Source organism: Mandrillus leucophaeus, unplaced genomic scaffold, assembly GCF_000951045.1.
Source record: "Mandrillus leucophaeus isolate KB7577 unplaced genomic scaffold, Mleu.le_1.0 Scaffold3, whole genome shotgun sequence".
NCBI classification, from domain to species: domain Eukaryota; kingdom Metazoa; phylum Chordata; class Mammalia; order Primates; family Cercopithecidae; genus Mandrillus; species Mandrillus leucophaeus.
In genome coordinates this window covers 4,146,993-4,166,604 of record NW_012103142.1, presented here as the reverse complement: position 1 = coordinate 4,166,604, position 19,612 = coordinate 4,146,993, and the positions used below count along the sequence as shown (strand labels likewise).

General features: G+C 50.7%; 1 protein-coding gene across 2 annotated transcripts; it reads right to left on the bottom strand.

Moving 5' to 3' along the window:
* Positions 1-2,384: 2,384 nt before the first annotated feature.
* PI16 (peptidase inhibitor 16) lies at positions 2,385-18,930 on the bottom strand. 2 transcript variants are annotated; one of them, XM_011986610.1, is made up of 9 exons: positions 18,789-18,930; positions 12,322-12,573; positions 7,875-8,096; positions 5,685-5,794; positions 5,272-5,360; positions 3,833-4,311; positions 3,607-3,802; positions 3,256-3,395; positions 2,385-2,832 (listed from the first exon to the last, which is right to left on the bottom strand). In XM_011986610.1, the coding sequence occupies exons 2-8, from the start codon at positions 12,490-12,492 to the stop codon at positions 3,274-3,276; spliced, it is 1,389 nt and encodes a 462-aa protein (XP_011842000.1). In that variant the 5' UTR covers positions 12,493-12,573; positions 18,789-18,930; the 3' UTR covers positions 2,385-2,832; positions 3,256-3,273. The 2 variants fall into 2 exon arrangements, with proteins under 2 accessions (XP_011842000.1, XP_011841999.1); XM_011986609.1 differs by adding an exon at positions 16,115-16,172 and having other exon boundaries at positions 3,246-3,395; positions 3,607-4,311; positions 18,789-18,828.
* Positions 18,931-19,612: the final 682 nt, after the last annotated feature.

Genomic DNA, 19,612 nt, shown 5'->3' with positions numbered 1-19,612 from the left:
GTGTCTTTTCTTCCTGTTGCTCCACCCTCAGATCCTGTTTTTGCATGGATTAATTCCTAAGGCCCCCCCTAGATTGAGGGGCACCTGTATCTCTGGAGCCTGAGCTAAGCTGGATCTGAAGAGCTCCTCCCAGAAGTTCAGAGAGGCTGCCCGGAGTACAGAGCAAGGTTTTGATGGCCTTGGCCAGTCACCTCAGGGAGGGCTGCTGTTGTCTCCCAAGTAATTTCCTGAGTTTGGGGGTTTCAACTTCATTTCCCAAGCCATCTTCCACACCCAGAAATGGCATGAAACTGTCTTTTGATACTGTGTCCCAGTTACTGGTTGAGCAAAGTACAGATTTTTAATGAAACAGGAAGTTTTCAGTTCATTCAAGTTCTTGTGTGTGTGAAATGCTTCTAGACCCTTTGATGTTTGGGGGCTGAGGCCCTGTTCATCTGCCTTCCTAGCACTTGGCATGTTTCCTGTTGACTAGTCCTAGAAACTAGGATGCTGGGTCCTCATCTGAGAAAGGAGATTGGGTGGGATTGGGCAGGAGGAGAGCTCAGCTGCTGGCAAAGGGAGGGGTGACGGGAGGAGGAGTGTCCTGTGGAGAGCTGATCACCTCCACTCCTGGGAAATCTCATCCAATGGGCAAAGCTAAAAGGCCTCTGACAGGCCTTTGGGGACTTCCTTATCTATACCCCTAGGTATATACCCAAGATAATTGGAAACTTACATTCACACAAAAGCTGGTACATGAATGCTTAGAGTAGCATTATTCATAGTAGCTCAGGAGTGGAAACAGCCTGAGTGTCCGATGACAGATAAATAAAATGGAAATGTTCTATAGAATGTAACAAATATTCCGTAGAATGGAATATGACTTGGCAATAAAAATGAAGAAGTTCCGATTCATGCTACGACATAGATGAACCTTGAAAGTATGTTGGCTGAGAGCAGCGACTCACAACCATAATCTCAGTCCTTTGGGAGGATTGCTTGAAGCCAGGAGTTCAAGACCAGCCTGGGCAACATAGTGAGAACTTGTCTCTACAAAAAATTTAAAAATTAGCTGGACATGGTGGCAGCTGCTCAAGAGGCTGAGATGGGAGAAATCACTTGAGCCCAGGAGTTGGAGGCTGCAGTGAGCTATAATCCTGGGTGTCAGAGCAAGACCTGGTCTAAAACAAATTATATGTATTTATATGGTAAGTGAAAGAAGCAGTTACAAAAGACCATAACATATATGATATGTCAAGAATTTATATGGGATGTTAAGAACAGACAAATCCATGTAGATAGATTAGTGGTTGATGGGGGCTGGGGAGGTTGGAGGGAAATAGGGAGTGACTGCTAATGGGTATGGGTTTTTTTGGGGGGGGGTGATGAAAATGTTCTAAAATTGTGATGGTTACACAACCTTGTGAATATAGTAAAAACCATTGAGTTGCATACTTTAAATGGGTGAATTTTATGTTATGAGTTATATCTGAATAGAGCTGGAAAAAACATACTAAGTAGGCTAGGTGTGGTGGCTCACGCCTGTAATCCTAGCACTTTGGGAAGCTGAGGTGGGTGGATCACCTGAGGTCAGGAGTTCAAGACCAGCTGTTGACCAAACTCTGTCTCTACTAAAAATACAAAAATTAGCCAGGTGTGTTGGCGGGCGCCTATAATCCCAGCTACTTGGGAGGCTGAGGCAGGAGAATCACTTGAACCTGGGGGGGCGGCGGTTGCAGTGAGCCGAGATCGCGCTACTTCACCCTAGCCTGGGTGACAGAGCAAAACTCTATCTCAAAAAAAAAAAAAAAAAAAAGTAAAAGAGGGAAGTGTCCTCCTTGGTTACAGGTTGGTTCCCAGCCCTGCCCTGACTTGGGTGGTGTCCTGTTTGAATGCTCACCCTCCAGTGGTGGTCTGGAGACTTGCCCTGCCCCTCCCTACCATCCAAGCCACCCTCAGTCACCCACCACTGCTACCCCAACATATGTGTGCCTTTCTGATCCTCAGCACCTCTGGACAGTCCTCCTGTGCTCCCCTGGGGAGGGTCTGGGACTCCAGATCCCTTTCTTAGGACTCTTCCAAGCACCTGTGGCTGGCAGAGCCTTGCCTGACGTACATTTCTGACCTTGTGTCCCAGACAGGCCTGGGCAGCAGCACCCTTGTGAAGAGGCCGCATGCCATGCTTTGATCCCAGGCTCCAAACCCGTCTAGGCCCCGCTGGTGACTCCTGAAGCTGGGAGAGTCAGTCCAGCACCCTTGGCCTTCCTTTGGCTCTTCCCCTTCCTGGCGGCCGCCTGTGATTAGGGGGAGGGGAGAGTTATAGGAAGGAAAAGAAGGGTGCATCCCAAAGAGGAGACACTAAATGGAGTGTTTTAGAGGAGGGGGATGTGAAAGAGAAGGAACAGTTGCCACAGGTTGGACTGGTTTTTATTGGAGAGTCAGGAGTTGCTTTCCTTCCCTTGTCCCTGCCTCCCCACCCACAGAACCCCACTCCAGTGGGGCTTGTCCTTCATCTGCCCCTTTCAATCCCCGTCCCCAGCTACACAGGCACTCAGGGAGAGCACTCATACCGTGTGGGCAAGACAGCCCCAGGCCAGGTAGGCAGTGAGCTCCCTCAAATCCTCCCACCCCCAGGACTCAGGAGGGAGGGGCAGGAGAGGTGTGGGCCCGGTGTGCAGTCCTCAGGCGGCCCCGTGCGCTCGCAGTCAGCCAGGCCTTGTGCCTCCTGGATGGTGTGATGAGGCACATGCCCCGTAGCCTTTCCCTTCCAGAGGGCCTTAACCAAGAAGCATCTTGTTTAGGGGCTGGGGACAGGGTGGGGAAGATGACAGGAGGACAGCTGACCTCTTCACCCTGAGAAGGCAAGAGGCACTTCTGGGGAACAGTCCTGGACTCAGATGGCTCAAGGAAGAGGCCAGGGGACTGGAAGGGGCCCAAGGGTTCCTGGGAAGCCTGAGATCCTCTGTCTAGGAGAGAAGCTAATAGCCACAGGACAACCTGAGAGTGGGTACGTGTGAATACCACTCAGAACAGTCTGCAGCCAGCTGAGGGATGGGCCTACCCAGATCCAAGGCACTTCTGGGGCAGTGCCAGGGGCTGCCCCTGTAGACGCCTCCCAGGAGGATAAGAGTGCTAGCCTGGAATCTGGCCAGAAGTTGGGGTGAAGGGGGGCTGCTGGGCCACAGAGCAGGACCTGCCCAGGAAGCTGTGGCCACTTACTTGGAGGAAGACAATCTAGGTGGACATGAGGCCAGGGCCCCCCGCACCAGGCCTTGCCTTTGAGTGGTATCCCCTTCAGAAGATTCCAGCCAACATCAGGGGAAGCAGGAGCAGTAGTCCCAGGAGAGGGCCCCACACATGACCAGGGCCTGGGTTCAGCCCTGACACGACGCTAGGCTTGTCAGGGCCCTCTGCACCTGTGGGAAGAAAGAGGCTTTGCCTCAGCCTAGAGACGGCTGTGCCTGCCGTCCCACCCACCCCACCATGCAAGGAGGTGGGGCAGCAGCCAGGGCGGAAGCTCCTACTCACAGGGCGCATGCCCCACCGTGCTCATACCACCTACCGCTGGGGCAGGACACTGCCATTCCAGAGCCAGGAGGGGAGTGGGACTGATGCCACGGGCCTTACCTGGCAAGGACGACTGCAGAGCCAGGGCACGCCCACCCGTGGCATTAGCGGTGGCAGAGGTATTGGGGAAATTGGGCAGGGACTTGGAGGAGGTGTGCCCCGTGTGGTCCAGTGTGGCCTGCAGCTCACCTGGCTTGTCCTGGGCTGGAAAAACTGAGGCCAAGACCTCACTGGAAGGAGGCAACTCAGCCTCAGCCTCTCCCTCAGCCTCAGCCTCAGCCTCAGCCTCAGCCTCCTCCTGGGCATGGGGTAGGAGCTCCCTTGCCCCTGTCAGGGACATCTTGGGGTCCAGAGAGTTCTCTGGGCTCCTGAAGGGCACTTTTGTTTTGTCTGTCACTTTGTCTGCTGATTTTGGGATAGGAACATGGGTCAATTCCGGGAAGGTAACTGGCTTCTCATCCAAGGAGGGCAGGCTGTGGGCTGCCAAAATGGAAGGCACCTCAGTTGTTACAGAAGGTGGAGCCTCTGTTGCCATGGAGGGCGGGTCTTTTGTTGCTAAGGAAGTTGGGGCCTGGGTTTCCACAGCAGGCAGAGCCTTGGTTGCCAGGGAACCTGAGACCTCTGTTACCAAGAAAGCCGGAATCCCCGTTGCTAGGGAAGGAGTACCCATTTTCCTAGAGTCTGAGGCTTCAGTTGCCAGGAAGGATGGGGCCTCAGTTACCAGGTAAGGCAAATCCTGGGCGTCTTCCGGGCTTCCGATGGGTTCTGATAAGACAGAGGAGAACTGGCCTGAGTGCTGCAAGCAGGACCTCACATCTCTCACCGCACCGCAAACCAAGCGACCCGATCAAATGTCCTACTAGGACACACAAACACACACACTTCTCCAGCGGATATGCCCCTCATTGAAAATAAAAGTTACAAGCCGGGCGCGGTGGCTCACGCCTGTAATCCCAGTACTTTGGGAGGCTGAGGCAGGCGGATCACCTGAGGTCAGGAGTTTGAGACCAGCCTGACCAATATGGAGAAACCCCATCTCTACTAAAAGTACAAAATTAGCCGGGTGTGGTGGCGGGCGCCTGTAATCCCAGCTACTTGGGAGGCTGAGGCAGGAGAATTGCTTGAACCCGGGAGGCAGAGGTTGCAGGTGAGCAGAGATCGAGCCATTGCACTCCAGTCTGGGCAACAAGCGCAAAACTCTGTCAAAAAGAAAAAAAAAATAGAAAAGAAAAGAAAAGAAACGCTACTTCTGGTGATTGACACAGTTGCTCCTCTCTCCACCTCCTGGTCCAAGTCTCTCTACATTCGTACTTGCCCTTTTTCAGGGCACTTCTCCAGCGGGATCCCGGTCCCTCACACGGCTCCGGCAAGGCCGGCCCCGCCCTCTTGAAGCCAGTTACCTGACCATGCCCCCCGGCCTGGCCCCGCCCGCTCCTCAAGACCCTAACGATTGGCCACGTCCACCTCACGCGGGCCCCCCGAAGCCGCCAGACTTTCTAACATCCTCCCTTTGAAGGGTTGAAATCCGGCCACTTGGAACGACAGGGCGCCAAAGTGGCTGCGTGTGGAGGGCTAAGGGAGCCGCCAGGGACCCCCGGTGGTCGCATCCCGCCCGGCCCCTCCCCTGCCCACGTCCCGCTCAGTCCAGGGAGGCTCTTAGACCATCCAGTCTGCATCGCATCCCTTCCACACTCCCCGCCGCTACCCATCCACCCGTGGACTCACCACAGAGGGAGTTCTTGCAGCGATAGCCAGAGGGACATTGGGAGCACGGAGTCCCCTCCTGGTAGGGCCGTTTCCCCTTCACGTTCCCCCTACAGGAGGTCAGGAGGATGCTGAGGGGAGGGGGTCGACCTCTCCCAACCCTCTCCCCAACTCCTATACACACATCTACTCTGGACGTGCCCTTGGGTCTCCTGACTGCCAGCCACTGACTTGCTAGGCGATCTTGGGCTCCTCCTGGCCCTCTCTGGCCGATGAGAGCAGACCACCATCGGTGCCTTCACAGCTCCCTGGATGGTATAGCTGCAGACTGACCCCTCTTCTCCCACTCCCTCAGGCTGTGGCCAACTCTGCCCTCCCCCTGGCTCTGCCTGTGTCTTCCCCCCTCCATCTCCAGGGTTCCCCCCAGCACTCACGGGGGCTCATAGTTGCACACCAGTAATTCGATGTTGGTTTCCTCAACACCCTGGAGCTTCTCACAGAAGTGGGAACCGCAGCCGATCCTCTCTGTCTTGGCCCAAACCACCTGAAGGAGGGCATATCTAGCAGCTCAGCCCCATGCGAGGTGGCATGGTGCCTTCCTGGCATCCCACTACACCCTCCTTACAGGGGTGGGGAGAAGAGGCACCCTATAGCCTGTGACATTCACGTTCCCAAAGCCATGCAGGTTCAGGACAAAACTCTGATCAGGGGGAGGGATGGGGGAGTTTGTCCCTAACAGTCTACTCTCCTCTGCTAACCACACATACCACTTTGCCAGGCCTCTTTTCCTCTCAAAACCTTCCCTCAGCTCCAGGACTGTGATATACCCTCATTAATTTTTTCTGTGGGCTCTTCCTAGAGGCCCTTGCATTTTAAATGAAGGGTATATGCAAAGGAAAGAATCTCAAATAGTAGAATTTTAGACCTCAGCAACAAGGAAAGTCCAAGATGGGGAGCAGGAGGAGCCATTTTGAAAGTGGAACTTCCCCCAAATCACAGGTAAGCAGGACCTGTTCTGGTTGTTTCTCAGTGTGGGTCTCTTAGCTGCTAGAATGACTTCTGTCTTTATAAAACAAAAAATCCAACAACATTTGTGTGCTGCCATGGGGTGAGACCAGCAGCCTTTCCTTGCTGGTTCTAGGCCCAATCTGCCCAGGAATCTCTGCTGAAATCAGCTGAAGGTCTCCCCGGTGTTGAACACCTTCTGGGCAGAAACAACTCCAGAGTACATTCACCCTCAGCCCCAGAGAAAGCTGGGGTGGAGCTGCGCTGACTTACTCCCTGCTGGGTCCTGATAACAATCCCTGCACAAGCAAGTGGGTGAGGGTGGAGGGAGAGGGAGGGGGGGCAGGATCCAGAGGGAAAGGGCCAGGAAGGGTGCTGGGCCCTCACAACTTTCTGACCTGGGTGGGTGCTGCTGGGATTTCCTCCCTAAAGATGAAGACTAAACAAAAAAAAAGATGAAGACTAAAAATACCATAAAAAAGAAATGGAATTGGTGAATGTGGGTGGGAAGATGGTTGGTTTCTTTTCTTTTAATTGTTTGTCATGTTACTATTTGTACAACACATAAGCACTGGGAGGAGAAAAAATAATTCAGTTACACTAATGTTAATTCACCTACACACACACACACACACACACACACACACACACACACACACACATACATCTTATCTGCAAGCCCAAACTTTCAAAATGCAGTGAGAATCCAGACAGGAGCAAAGTGTGACTGGGGAGCAGAAAATTCTATCAGAAATCTCCCTGAAGCCTTCATTCAGCCACAATTTGCTGTTCATCATTATGCATAATTGTTAAATGCAAAAGAAAAACTAGACAAAATTGTCTATTTGCTTTATTAGTCCCTGGCAGATGACAAGTAGCAAATTAGACACCATAATAAATGCGAAGGAGCCACAGAGAGAAGTTAAGGGACTATCTGCTGCTGGGGCAAACAGCCCTGCACTATCTGGGGGAAGAGGGGCAGGACCACTTGGAGCACCGTACAGTATTGCCTAGGTCAATAACCACGATCCATAAAACTGGCTCTGTGACACCTAACATGTCCCACCGCCCCCACCCCTTTTTATTTATTTTATTTTTTTTGAGACAGGGCCTCCCTCTGTTGCCCTGGCTGGAGTGTAGGGGCGCCCTCACGACTCACTGCAGCCTCAGTCTCCCGGGCTGAAGTGATCCTTCCACCTCAGCCTCCAGAGTAGCTGGTGCGCGCCACCGCGCCCAGCAAAGTTTTTTTGTATTTTTTTGTAGGGACAGGGATCTCGCCATGTTGCCCAGGCTGGTCTCCAACTCCTGGCCTCAAGCAATCCTCCCGGCTCGGCCTCCCAAATTGCTGGGATTACAAGCGTGAGCTACCGCGCCTGGCCTAGCGGCCTAGGTTTTCAAAAGACTGTAGAGAAGCCGACTCCGTCAGAGGCTTAGACAGCGTATTAGCTGTAGTGAGAAGACAAGATTTGCAAAGTATCTGAGGGGACTTGGAGTGAGGCCCGCCTCTTGTAGCGAGGACGCTTAGGAAGGGTGAAGGCAGGGGTGGCCCCGCCCACGGAGCACGTGGCCCCACCCCCACGCCGCAAGGCTCCGCCCTGCCCCGCCCGCCGGGCCCACACCTGCGTGTAGTGGCCGCACATCTGGCCCGGGCTGCAGGTAGCGGCGCTGAGGTTGTAGTGCTCGCGCTCGTGGTGCCACTCCTCCATGGCCAGCGGCACGTCCAGGCCCTCGTCGGTGATGGCGAACAGATTCTCTCCGCGCCGCCCGCGGTCCTTGTTGTGGCCCCACACGCACTGCCGTGCGTAGGCCTTGGCGAAGGCGGCCAGCTCCTCGTCCCATCTCTGCAGGGCAGGTGAGAGAAGGGAGGTGAGGATGCCCACAGATGCTGTGGGGACCAAGCAAAAGGTCGAGGAAGTCGTGGGGAAATCCTTCCGGCACCTCCTTAGCGAGGTGACTCTTGGGCATGGCCTGGAACAGGTCTCTGCTCTGGGTGGGCTTCTGTGGGGAGGGGGAGGACGCCACCCCAGGCCGTGGAGCTGGACCGTTCACCAGCTGTGTGACTGCACGGATTGTCTAACCTTTCTGCACCCTCAGAGGGCTGAGAAGAGTGGATGAGGTGGTGTTGGTGACAGTGTCACATAAAAAGCCTCATGTGAAAAAAGTGGCCACACATGCCCCTGCCTACCTCCCAGGCCTCCTTGAACTTCTCTGAAGAGCACAGGATGTCTGGTGAGATCCATGTTGAGGGGCTGGGTTGTTTATTCAGCCCATTTCACCCCCACTCAACCAGGAACCTGACTTGAGGGCTGGCACCTTCCTCTCCCTCTAAGCCCCCACCCTCCCCTTGGGACACCCAGCCCCCATGCCTTTACCCTCTGCAGGCTCCCTCCCCAGTGCTGTTCCTAACTGCTCCCAACCCTTGTCAATGGCAACCCCCTTTCTCCAAGAAAATTAAGTGTCTGTAGGTGACACTGAATGTCACAGGCCTCTCACCAAGGGGCCTACTTTCAGAGCCTTGGTAACCCACCGTCAACCCCAGTGACAGTGTTCTCCAGTGGGGACCTCAGGTGAGATGGTGGGAGGGGAAATTTTAGGTTCAGGGCCTTTGAGATTGTGTCCCTGGCTGAGAGGCAGGCCGAGTGTGGGTGGGAAGAGGGATTAACAAGGCATCCAACCCAAAGGATTGAGGAGGGGAAGCCTGGATCCCATTAAATGCTGTCCTTGGCTTCTCCTGGAAATCCATGGCCTGGAGGCAGCTTTTGCTCCACCCAATGGGGGCCCAGCCAGCTGTGGGAGCCAGACAGCCCATAAAGCGCCAAGAGCTTGGGTGACCCTGAGGGGAGGTGTCTGTGTGGCCACACCCACTCCCCACCCGCTCAAGGCTTTCAGGAGCCGCTGCCTGGCATGGGGATGGGTGCACCTGGCTGGGATGGCTCCACAGCTGTGACCTTGGGTGAGTATCTTTCCCTCTCTGGACATTTTTGTCCTGAATCACTGGTCCCTGAGATTCTCTCAACTCTGGCAACAGTGGGAGATTGGGAGTGGGAAAGGGGCAGGGTGCTGGCGACCAGGGTCAGGGTGTCTGAGATGACCTGTGAGGTGCCAGGCTGGACTGTAAGTGCCGTCAGGATAGGGTATGGATGGATCTCCAGTGTCTGGTGCAGTACTAGCACATAGTAGGTGCTCAACAGATACTTGTCAACTATTGATGACTGAGACAGGGCCCTGCTTAAAGCAGTCTCCCCCTACAGAGTCTGCCTGTAATTTCCATTCTGACAAAATACCTGGAGCCCCACCATTAGCGTCATTGGTTTGGTCTTAAGGATTCTCAGTCAGTCATCCAGAGCCCCCTGTGGAGTTGTAAGACTCTCAGCATCCACCCACATTGGCCACATGGTCACCATCTAGAAGCAAGCCCATTCATTCATTCATTCATTCACTCGTTCATTCATTCATTCAACAGTCCTGGGCATTGTGTCAGCCCTGGGACAACAGCAGGAACCAAGAAGCCCAAGCTTCCATTGACAGAAAAATCATTTGGGCCACCACATGGTAAATGACAGATGTGCAACAAGTACTATAGGGGCACCAAAGAGGGCCATCTAGCCCAGCCAAAGGTGGAGAGGGAGACACCAAGCTAAGTGTTAAAAGATGAGGCATTAGCCAGCTGGGGGAAGAGGCGTCCTAATCAGAAGGCACACATCAGCAAAGGCATGAAGCTGGGAAACATTTTGGCTGGGAAAAGACAAGCTGTTCAGGTTACAGAAGAATAAAGGGCAAGCGGGAGAGGAGGATGGAGCGATAGGCAGGGGCCAGAACACACAGAGCCTTCTCAGGAGCCGGAGCTTTATCCTGAGGCAGTAGGGAGCTGTGGGAGCCACTGAAGGATTTTGAGCAGGGTCAGGCCCATGTGTTGGATTATTCATTCTGACAGCAGAGGCCAGAAGCTGGGGAACAGGTAGGAGCTATCCTAAGAGTCCTTGGGTTCAAGAATGAAAGAACCCTGAACCAGGGTTGTGCCAAAAAGAGAAGGGGGTGGGGGAAGGGTTAGATTTCAAGGACAATTGAACCTTCAGGGGGCCAAAACTGGTACTGATTAGACCTGGAGGCTGAGAGGGAAGCGTTCATGATAACCCCCACCTGGCTCACCCTGGATCCATTCCCTCTTTTGTGTTAATCAGACACTTATTGAGCACTTACTGTGTGCCAGGCATTCTTCTGAGTGCTTTACACATATTCACTCATTTAACCCTACAACTACCATAGCTACAAGGGAATTATTCCACTGTTATCATCCCCATTTTACAGATGAGGAGACCGAGGCACCGAGAGTTTAACTTGGCCAAGGTCACAAAGCTAATAAGTAACAAAGGCAAGATTTGAACTCAGGCCATTTGGCTGCAGAGTCCCTGCCCTCGCCACTACTGAGGTTGAACCTGAGTCTTGTCCTGAATGTTTCCTGGCATCCCAGCCCCAGCCTCATCTCCTCCTCCTCAAAACACTCCCCATTAGGCAGCAGCATATCCCCTCAGTATCCCAACTGCCTCCCAGAATGTTGGCCCGCTCCAAGGTGCTCCTCTGTCTGAGAAGCGGCTCCCAGCCTGTGTGGCCCCCATCTCAGCCAGCAAGACTGTAGGCATCAGGGATCTACAGGTGGGGAAACTGAAGCCCAACCATGAGTCACAGGCCTCAATCAGCGCGCTGTTGACAGAGCTGCGTCTGCGACTCCTGGTTTGTTGTCTACCTTTCCTGGATGCCCAGGCTGACACAGCTGTGAACGGCAGTGCTGGGTGTGTGTGCAGAGCTCTTCCTAGATCTTTCTCACATGTCATCCTGTCTGACGCCCAGGGCAGGGATCGCCAGCCCCATGTTTCCATCCGGAAACAGAGGCCTTTGAAGGGAAAGGGGTCCACCCAGAGTTAATTCAGTCAGATCACATGGGGCTGAGGTTAGAACTTAGGTTTGGGCCCCAGGCTCACTGTTGTGTTCCCCAAGGTGCATCTGTTCTCTCAGGCACCAGCTCCAGGGGTCCCTGATCCCTAAACACTGCCCAGCAACCTCCCCAGCCATCTGAGGGTGGGTGGAGGGGACAGGCTAGTTCAGCCCTCAGGGAGGGCAGGAAGGCGGTGAATTTCTCACTTTATCTCCTTTAATCCTGCATATAGACAGCCCGCCTCTCACCCTGCCATAAATAGCTCTTCCTAAGAGAAGTAACCAGCCCTAAATCTGGCTCTGTCTCCTGTGTGCATGTACATGTATGTTTACTACATCTGCGTGTTTCACCGGACATAAATAGTATTTTTACATGTCTTCAGACTTCATGTAAAGAGACCCTACTGTGTATTTTTTAGAGATTTTATTTTCTCCCCATTCAGTATGATATCTGTGAGATTCAGTCCACACTGGTATATATGTAGCTCTAATTCTGACAGACTTTTACAGATGAGACTTGGGATCAGCAAGGTTAAAGGACTCGCCTCGAATCACACAGGTTTTGTAGGCGACCAAGACAGAATTCGGACTGTGTGATCCAGAGCCCTCTCTGCTTCTGGATCCTGCTGTCACCTACCTCCTTAGCACCTGCATCCTACCCCAGGTGCCCATGCCCATCCTGCTGCCCTGCTTCCTCTTGTCCTCTTCTTGGCAGGCATATGAAAGACCGTTTTCACAAAGGTGTTAAGAACTTCCCGGGTTCCCCCACCGAGGGCACATGCATTTGAGGAAGTGCTGGGGAAAGGTCATTGGAGTGGGAAGCCAGGGTTTTGGGTCTGACTCTACCAGCTGTGTGACCCCAGCAAGTCCCTCTGAGCCTCACTTTCCTCATCTGTATTATGAGGTTGCTTATAGGGGCCTGTGAATTTTATTAGGCGGGTGCAAAAGTAATTGTGGTTTTTGCCATTAAAAGTAATGTAACATAATGTCAGGGACTCAGGGACTCTGTCACTGACCAGAGAAAGGAGAATTCTGAAATAGCTTCAGCATGTGGAGCAGGGTAAGAGGGCCTGGTGACAGACCCTGGCCAGCACCCCTTCTATCCCAGCCAGCAAGCGCTGTGGCCACACTTACCATGTGCAGCATGTCTGAGGCCGGTGGGGATACCTGGGCCCGGTAAAGGTTGTGCAGCTCCAGCATCAGACGTTTCTCCTCATCTGTGAGGGCTCCAGCGGGGCCTGTGGTGGCCACCAGCAGTAGCAGCAGCGGCAGCAGAAGCATCAGGAAACTGCAGGAGCCGTGCATGGTGGCCAGCCGTCTCTCCTTCTCCCGTGCAGGGGTCTGGCAGCTGGATTTAAAGTCCTTCCCACACAAGCACCACCCTGGCTGGGGTGGGGCAGTGGGGGCTGTGTCTGAGGCCCAGCCCGACTCACACAATGTCTCAGGGAGGGCTGGGTGCCTTGGGTCCCGACCAGCATCAAGTGCACTCCCCTTGGAGTCCTTGGCAAAAAGCTCCTTTCTCTCGGTAACGGGGGCTCAGGCCAAAAGCTGTTAGAGTTCCTAAGTTGTGGACAGATCCTTCAGGGGCAAAATCATAGTAACCTCTGCAGAGCTGTGACTGGTTGCACCCAGGTCACACCCACTGTGTGTTGAGGATAGATAAGAGAAAGGAAACCACAGACCCTACCCGCAGAGGAGTGGACAAGATGAGGAAGCTATAGGCTTTTGAAAGGACAGAGGAAGACCACATGTATTTGATAAAAGGCTGAGCCAACCTGAATCAGAATCCTGGTTCTGCCCCTTGTTATCTGTGTTTTGGCAGCTTTCTCAAGTGAATCAGTGACAATAATAGTACCTACCTCATAGGACTGGAGGGAAGATTCAATGACATATAATGTATGTAAAGCACCTAGTATGGTATATGGCACAGAGTAGGCCCTCAGTAACAGTAGACAACCCACCCATGTGGCTTGGGCCTTAGCAGGCTACCAGCCGCATGGGGAGGCAACACTCTTGCCTGTGTGGGAAGGGGCCAAGGTCTTCCCCACTCTACCTGTATTCAGGAATAAGGCCTTTCACTATGGCAAAATTTTGGCTTCCACGTGTCCTCTCTGAATGCAGGTGCTTGACATGCTCATTTGGAAGTGGGATGCTGGGACTCCTGTGCTCTGAATACGTAGAAATATAATGTGTCTGTTTCTTAAATCAAGAGAGAGCAGAAAAGCAGGAGGTTGAACGAGCTGATGCACCAGGAGCTCTGAGGGGAGGGTATTGGAAGGGAAATAGGCTTAGCAGCCAGGTGCTGGCATTATAATGACCTTGACCTTGCAGGGGCCATGACTTAGGCCTTGGCCTTCATGAAGCAGGAAGCTGAAACCAGTACTCTTGAAGATAGCTGGGATCCTTGAAGCCTGCTTCCTCAATGAATAGGGACCTAGAAAAAGCCTACCCACTGGCTTTGGAAGATGACAAGAAAACCTGTCCCTGCCTGAGTCTCCAAGTAAAAGTAAAAATAAAACCAAGATGGATTACACACACACACACAAACACACACACACACTTATTAGAATTAATAAAGTCAGCAAAGTTGCAGGATACAAAATTAACACATAGAAATTAGTTGTTTCTATACACTAATAATGAAAAATCCAAAAAGGAAACTAAGAAAACAATTTCATTTATAAAAGCAATGAAAAAGAATAAAAGTATTACCAATAAACTTTTTTTTTTTTGAGACGGGGTCTGGCTGTGTTGCCCAGGCTGGAGTGCAGTGGCGCAATCTCGGCTCACTGCAACCTCCACCTTCCGGGTTCAGGTGATTCTCCTGCTTCAGCCTCCTGAGTAGCTGGGACTACAGGTGCCTGCCAATATGCCCAGCTAATTTTTGTATTTTTAGTAGAGACGGGGTTTCACCATGTTGGCCAGATGGTCTTGATCTCTTGACCTCGTGATCCGTCTGCCTCGGCCTCCCAAAGTGCTGGGATTACAGGTGTAAGCCGCTGCGCCTGGCCCTTAGCAATAAACTTAACCAAGGAAGCAAAAGACTTGTACACTGAAAATCACAAAATGTTGCCAAAGTGAAAGAAGACACAAATAAATGGAAAGACATCCTATATTCATGGATTAGAAGACTTGATATTGCTAAGGTGTCAATGTTGCCTGATGCAATCTACAGATTCAATGCAATCCCTATTGAAATGCAAATCATAATATTTTTATAGAAACAGAAAAATCCATCCTAAAATTTATATGGAATCTCAAAGGACCCCAAATAGTCAAAACAATCTTGAAAAAGAACAAAATTGGAAGTCTTACAGTTTCTGATTTTAATATGTAACCACAAATCTACAATAATTAAAATAGTGTGGTATTAGTATAAAGACAGACATTTAGACTAATGGAATAGAATAGCCCAGAAATAAACTCTTACACATATGGTCAAATGATTTTAGACAAGGGTCCCAAGACCATTCAGTGAGGGAAAGGCAAGTCTTTTCAAGAAGACTTAGAAAACTGGACTTCCACATGCAAAATAATGAAGTAGAATCTTTACCTTAAGTATATTAAAAAATTAACTCCAAAATGGATTAAAGACAGAAACATAAAAGCTAAAACTACAAAACTCTTAGAAGAAAATATAAGAGGGACTTCCTGGCATTGGAGGTGGCAAGGATTTCTTGGATATGACACCAAAAGTATAGAAAACAAAAAATAAACTGGACTTCATTAAAATTAAGAACTTTCGGGGGCCAAGCGTGGTGGCTCACGCCTGTAATCCCAGCACTTCGAGAGGCCAAGGTGGGTGAATCACTTGAGGTCAAGAGTTCGAGACCAGCTGGGCCAACATGGGGAAACCCCATCTCTACTAAGTATACAAAAATTAGCTGGGTGTGGTGGCGGGCGCCTGTAAGCCCAGCTACTCGGGAGGCTGAGGCAGGAGAATTGCTTGAACCTGGGAGGCAGAGGTTGCAGTGAGCCGAGATCCAGCTACTGCATTCCAGCCTGGATGACAGAGTCAAAAAAAAAAAAAAAAAAAAAAGGACACAATTTCCCAAGAAATGGGAAAAAATATTTGCAAATCATGTATCTGATAAGGGATTAATATCTAGGACATATATTTTGTTTTTTGTTGTTGTTTTTGAGACAGGGTCTCGCTCTGTCACCCAGGTTGGAGTGCAGTCACGCGATCTTGGCTACTGCAACCTCTGCCTCCCGGGTTCAAGTGGTTCTCCCACCTCAGCCTTCCAAGTAGCTGAGACTGCAGATGTGCGCCACCACACCTGGCTAAGTTTTGTATTTTTAGTAGAGACAGGGTTTTGCCATGTTGGCAAGGCTGGTCTTGAACTCCTGACCTCAAGTGATCTGCCCACCTCGGCCTCCCAAAGTGCTGGGATTATAGGCGTGAACCACCACACCTGGCCAATATATAGGATATATTTTTAAAATATAAAATATATTTTAAAACAACAACAACAAAAACAATTTGAAGTTGATTCAGTGGCTCAGCACTTTGTAATCCCAGCAGTTTGGGAGGCTGAGGCGGGCCGATCGCTTGAGACCAGGAGTTCAAGATCAGCCTGGGCAACAAGGTGAAACCTCATCTCTACAAAAAATACAAAAATCAGCTGGGCATGGTGGCATGCACCTGTAGTCCCAGCTACTAGGGAGGCTGAGGTGGGAAAATTGCTTTGGACCAGGAGGTCAAGTCTGCAGAGAGCCGAGATCCCACCACTGCACTCCATCCTGGGCAATAGCGGGAGAGCCTGTCTCAAGAAAAAAAAAAATTGATTAAATAGGCAAAGGACTTGAAAATTCACTGTTTACTTTTTCAATTATTCATGCAGTTATTCATTGTTGAAAGACATTTCTCCAAAGAAGATATACAAGTGGCCAATTAGCACATGAAAAGATGATCAACATCACTTACCATTAGGGAAATGCAAATCAAACCACAGTGAAATACCACTTCACACTCATTAGGATGGCTATTATTAAGAAACAAAACAAAACAGAAAATAGCAAGTGTTGACAAGGATATGGAGAAATTGAAACCCTCGTACATTGCTTCTGGGAATATAAAAGGTGCAGCCACTGTGGAAGACAGTGTGATGGTGTCTCAAAAAATTAAACACAGAATTACTATATGAGGTAGAAATTTCACTTCTGGGTATATACCCAAAAGACTCAACCAGGCGCGGTGGCTCACGCCTGTAATCCCAGCATTTTGGGAACCCGAGGCGGGCGGATCGCCTGAGGTTGGGAGTTCGAGACCAGCCTGATCAACATGGATTTACTAAAAACACAAAATTAGCTGGGCGTGGTGACGCATGCCTGTAATCCCAGCTACTCGGGAGGCTGAGGCAGGAGAGTCGCTTGAACCCAGCAGGCGGAGGTTGTGGTGAGCCGAGATTGTACCATTGCACTTCAGCCTGGGCAACAAGAGCGAAACTCCGTCTAAAAAAAAAAAAAAAAAAGCAGAGACTCAAACAAATACATTTCTACACCAGTGTTGATAGTAGCATTAGTCACAATAGCCAAAAGGCGGAAACAACCCAAATGTTCATCAATGAATGAATGGAGTAGTATACACAAAATGTACGATCACATATACAATGGACTATTATTTTATCTTAAAAAGGAAGGAAATTCTGACACATATTACAACATGGATGAACTTTGAAGACATTAGGCTAAGTGAACTAAGCCAGACAGGAAAGAACAAATCTTACATGATCCCACTTACATGCAGTACCTAGAGTAGGCAAATTTATAGAGACAGAAAATAGAACGGTGATTGCCAGGGGCTGGAGGAAGGAGAGAATGGGGAGTTAGTGTTTAGTGGGTGTAGAGCTTTGGTTTCAGAAGAGGAACAAGTTCTGTTGATGGATGGTGGTGATGGTGACAACACTTTGAATATTCATACTTAATACCACTGAACTGGACACTTAAACATGGGTAAGATGGTAAATTTTATGTTCTATATTTTACCACAGTAACGACTATCACCACAAAAACAGGAATTCTTAAATTGGCCTGGAGTACAGTGACAAAGGAAAAATCGTGTCTGGAGGGAGCCTTCACAACTCAGGCCACTTGAGCCACCATGAGAAAAAAAAAAAAAAATCCGACTTTAGCTCACAATCAGAAAGTATCAAATGCATCAGGAACTGAGTCACCATGAGCAACAGACAGACAGCATACATCACAATAGGAGAATTTCTGTTCCCGAAACTTGAGATAATAGAACAATCTGGAAAAGACTTCGAATAACTGTATTTACAATGAATATGGAAATAAATGGGTAGCTGAAAAGGGGAGAAGAAAGACTTGGGGGTAGAGGGGAACAAGGTGTGGAAGAGAATCAGAAGAATTCAGGAAAATGGATTAGCCTGGGGAGAAAGGGACGTTATTTGAGAAAAATCCGAGTGGAGGAAAGAAGACTGACCAGATTAGACTACAGCCCAGACCCCTGGGCAGCTGTCCCAGGGTGTTCAGGTGGCAGAACCATGAGATGGATCTCTTTCCTCCATAGATGGGAGAACTCAGTGAGTTCCTGATAACTTGGGCTTGAGATAGAAATAAGAGGACTTAGTGGCCGGGCGCGGTGGCTCATGCCTGTAATCCTAGCACTTTGGGAGGCCAAGGTGGGCGGATCACCTGAGGTCAGGAATTGGAAACTAGCCTGGCCAACATGACGAAACCCCGTCTTCACAAAAAATACAAAAATTAGCCAGGCGTGGTGGTGTGTGCCTGTGGGCCCAGTTACTCAGCAGGCTGAGGCAGGAGAATCACTTGAACCCGGGAGGCGGAGGTTGCAGAGATTACACCACTGCATTCCAGCCTGGGCGACAGAACAAGACTCCAGTGAGAAGAAAGAAAGAAAGGGAGAGAGAGAGAGAGAAGAGAGAAGAGAGGAGAGAGAGAGAAAGAAAAGAAGGCTGAGCGCAGTGGCTCACACCTGTAATCCCAGTACTTTGGGGGAGGACACGAGGTCAAGAGATCAAGACCATCCTGGCCAACCAACATGGTGAAACCCTGTGTCTACTAAAAATACAAAAATTAGCTAGGCATAGTGGCGCACACCTGTAGTCCCAGCTACTCGGGAAGCTGAGGCAGGAGAATTGCTTGAATCCAGGAGGCGGAGGTTGCAGTGAGCCGAGATCTCACCACTGCACTCCAGCCTGGGCGACAGAGTGAGACTCTATCTCAAAAACAAAAAAAAGAAAGAAAGAAAGGAAGAAAGGGAGGGCGGGAAGGACGGGAAGGAAGGGGAGAGAGAGAGAGGGAAAGGGAGACAAGAAGGGAGGGAGGGAGAGAGGGAGGAAGGAAGGAGGGAAGGAAGGGGAGAGGAAGGGAAGGAAAGAAGGAAGGGAGGAAGGGAGGAAGGGAAGAAAGAAAAAGAAACACAGGGCTGAGTGTGGTGGCTCAGGCTTGTAATCCCAGCACTTTGGAAGGTAGAGGTGGACGATGGCTTGAGCCCAGAACTTCGAGACCAGCCTGGGCAACGAAGTGAGACCCTTTCTCTATTTCTAAAACCTTTAAAAAATTAAAATGAATAAAATAAAATAAACACAGACTTCCTAAGGAGTTAAAGTGCTGACCTGACCTGGGAAGTGCTGGACTCAGGAGTGGAAGGACACAGTTCTCAGATGCTCCCTGGCTGGAACCAGGCGCTGGTACTACAGGTTGCCCTGGTGTGGTCACCTCTGTGGCCTCTGCCTCCAGTCATGCCCCTTCAATAGCAGGGAAAACAGCTCTGCAGGTGCAGGACAATGGGCAGCATTCGTTCACTCAACAAACACTTACAGAGCTTCTCACTGTGCCAAGCGCTGAGCTGGGTGAACAAGAGCAGGAAATCCACCAGCAACCATGGGCAGTGTTGTGGACGAGAGTGTGGGGCTTACCGGCTGGGTGGCCTGGGGCAGGTGATTTCTCTGTTCACTGGCCTGTTTCCACATCTGTACACTGGGGAACAGAACCTACCTCCTAGGATGGTTGTGAGCATTAAATGAGTTAGTACATGGGTAGGGCCTGTGATCACCCCCGGAACATAGTAAGTGCTCATTGAGTTAGCCAGTATTCACATACAGCAGGTCCTTGAATAACGTCATTTCGTTCCATGTCTTTTCGTCATGACATTGGTAAGAAAAAAATTCGATTCCTGCAGGGGCCACTGTCTGCGTGGTGTTTGCATTCTCCCCACATCTGCGTGGGCTTTGTCCCACATCCCAAAGCTGTGCATGCTAGGCTCATTGGCGAGTCTGCATGGTCCCAGTGCGAGTGAGTATGGGTGTGTGAGCACCGTGACCTGTCCAGTGTCGGTTCCCACCTGGCGTCCTGAGCTGCCAGAATGGGCTCCAGCCACCCACGACCCTGAACTGGAATAATTGGGTAAATAATTACCTTACCTGCCTTTCTTTCTTTC

Bases quoted from the DNA above. Each gene is read 5' to 3' on its own strand.
- PI16 (XM_011986609.1), bottom strand. The intron at 5,795-7,874 runs GTGTGGGCCCGG...GCCCTCCTTCAG, and splicing joins TGTGCGGCCACTACACGCAG to GTGGTTTGGGCCAAGACAGA. The intron at 4,312-5,271 runs GTGAGTCCACGG...CTGTCTTATCAG, and splicing joins CTGCAAGAACTCCCTCTGTG to AACCCATCGGAAGCCCGGAA.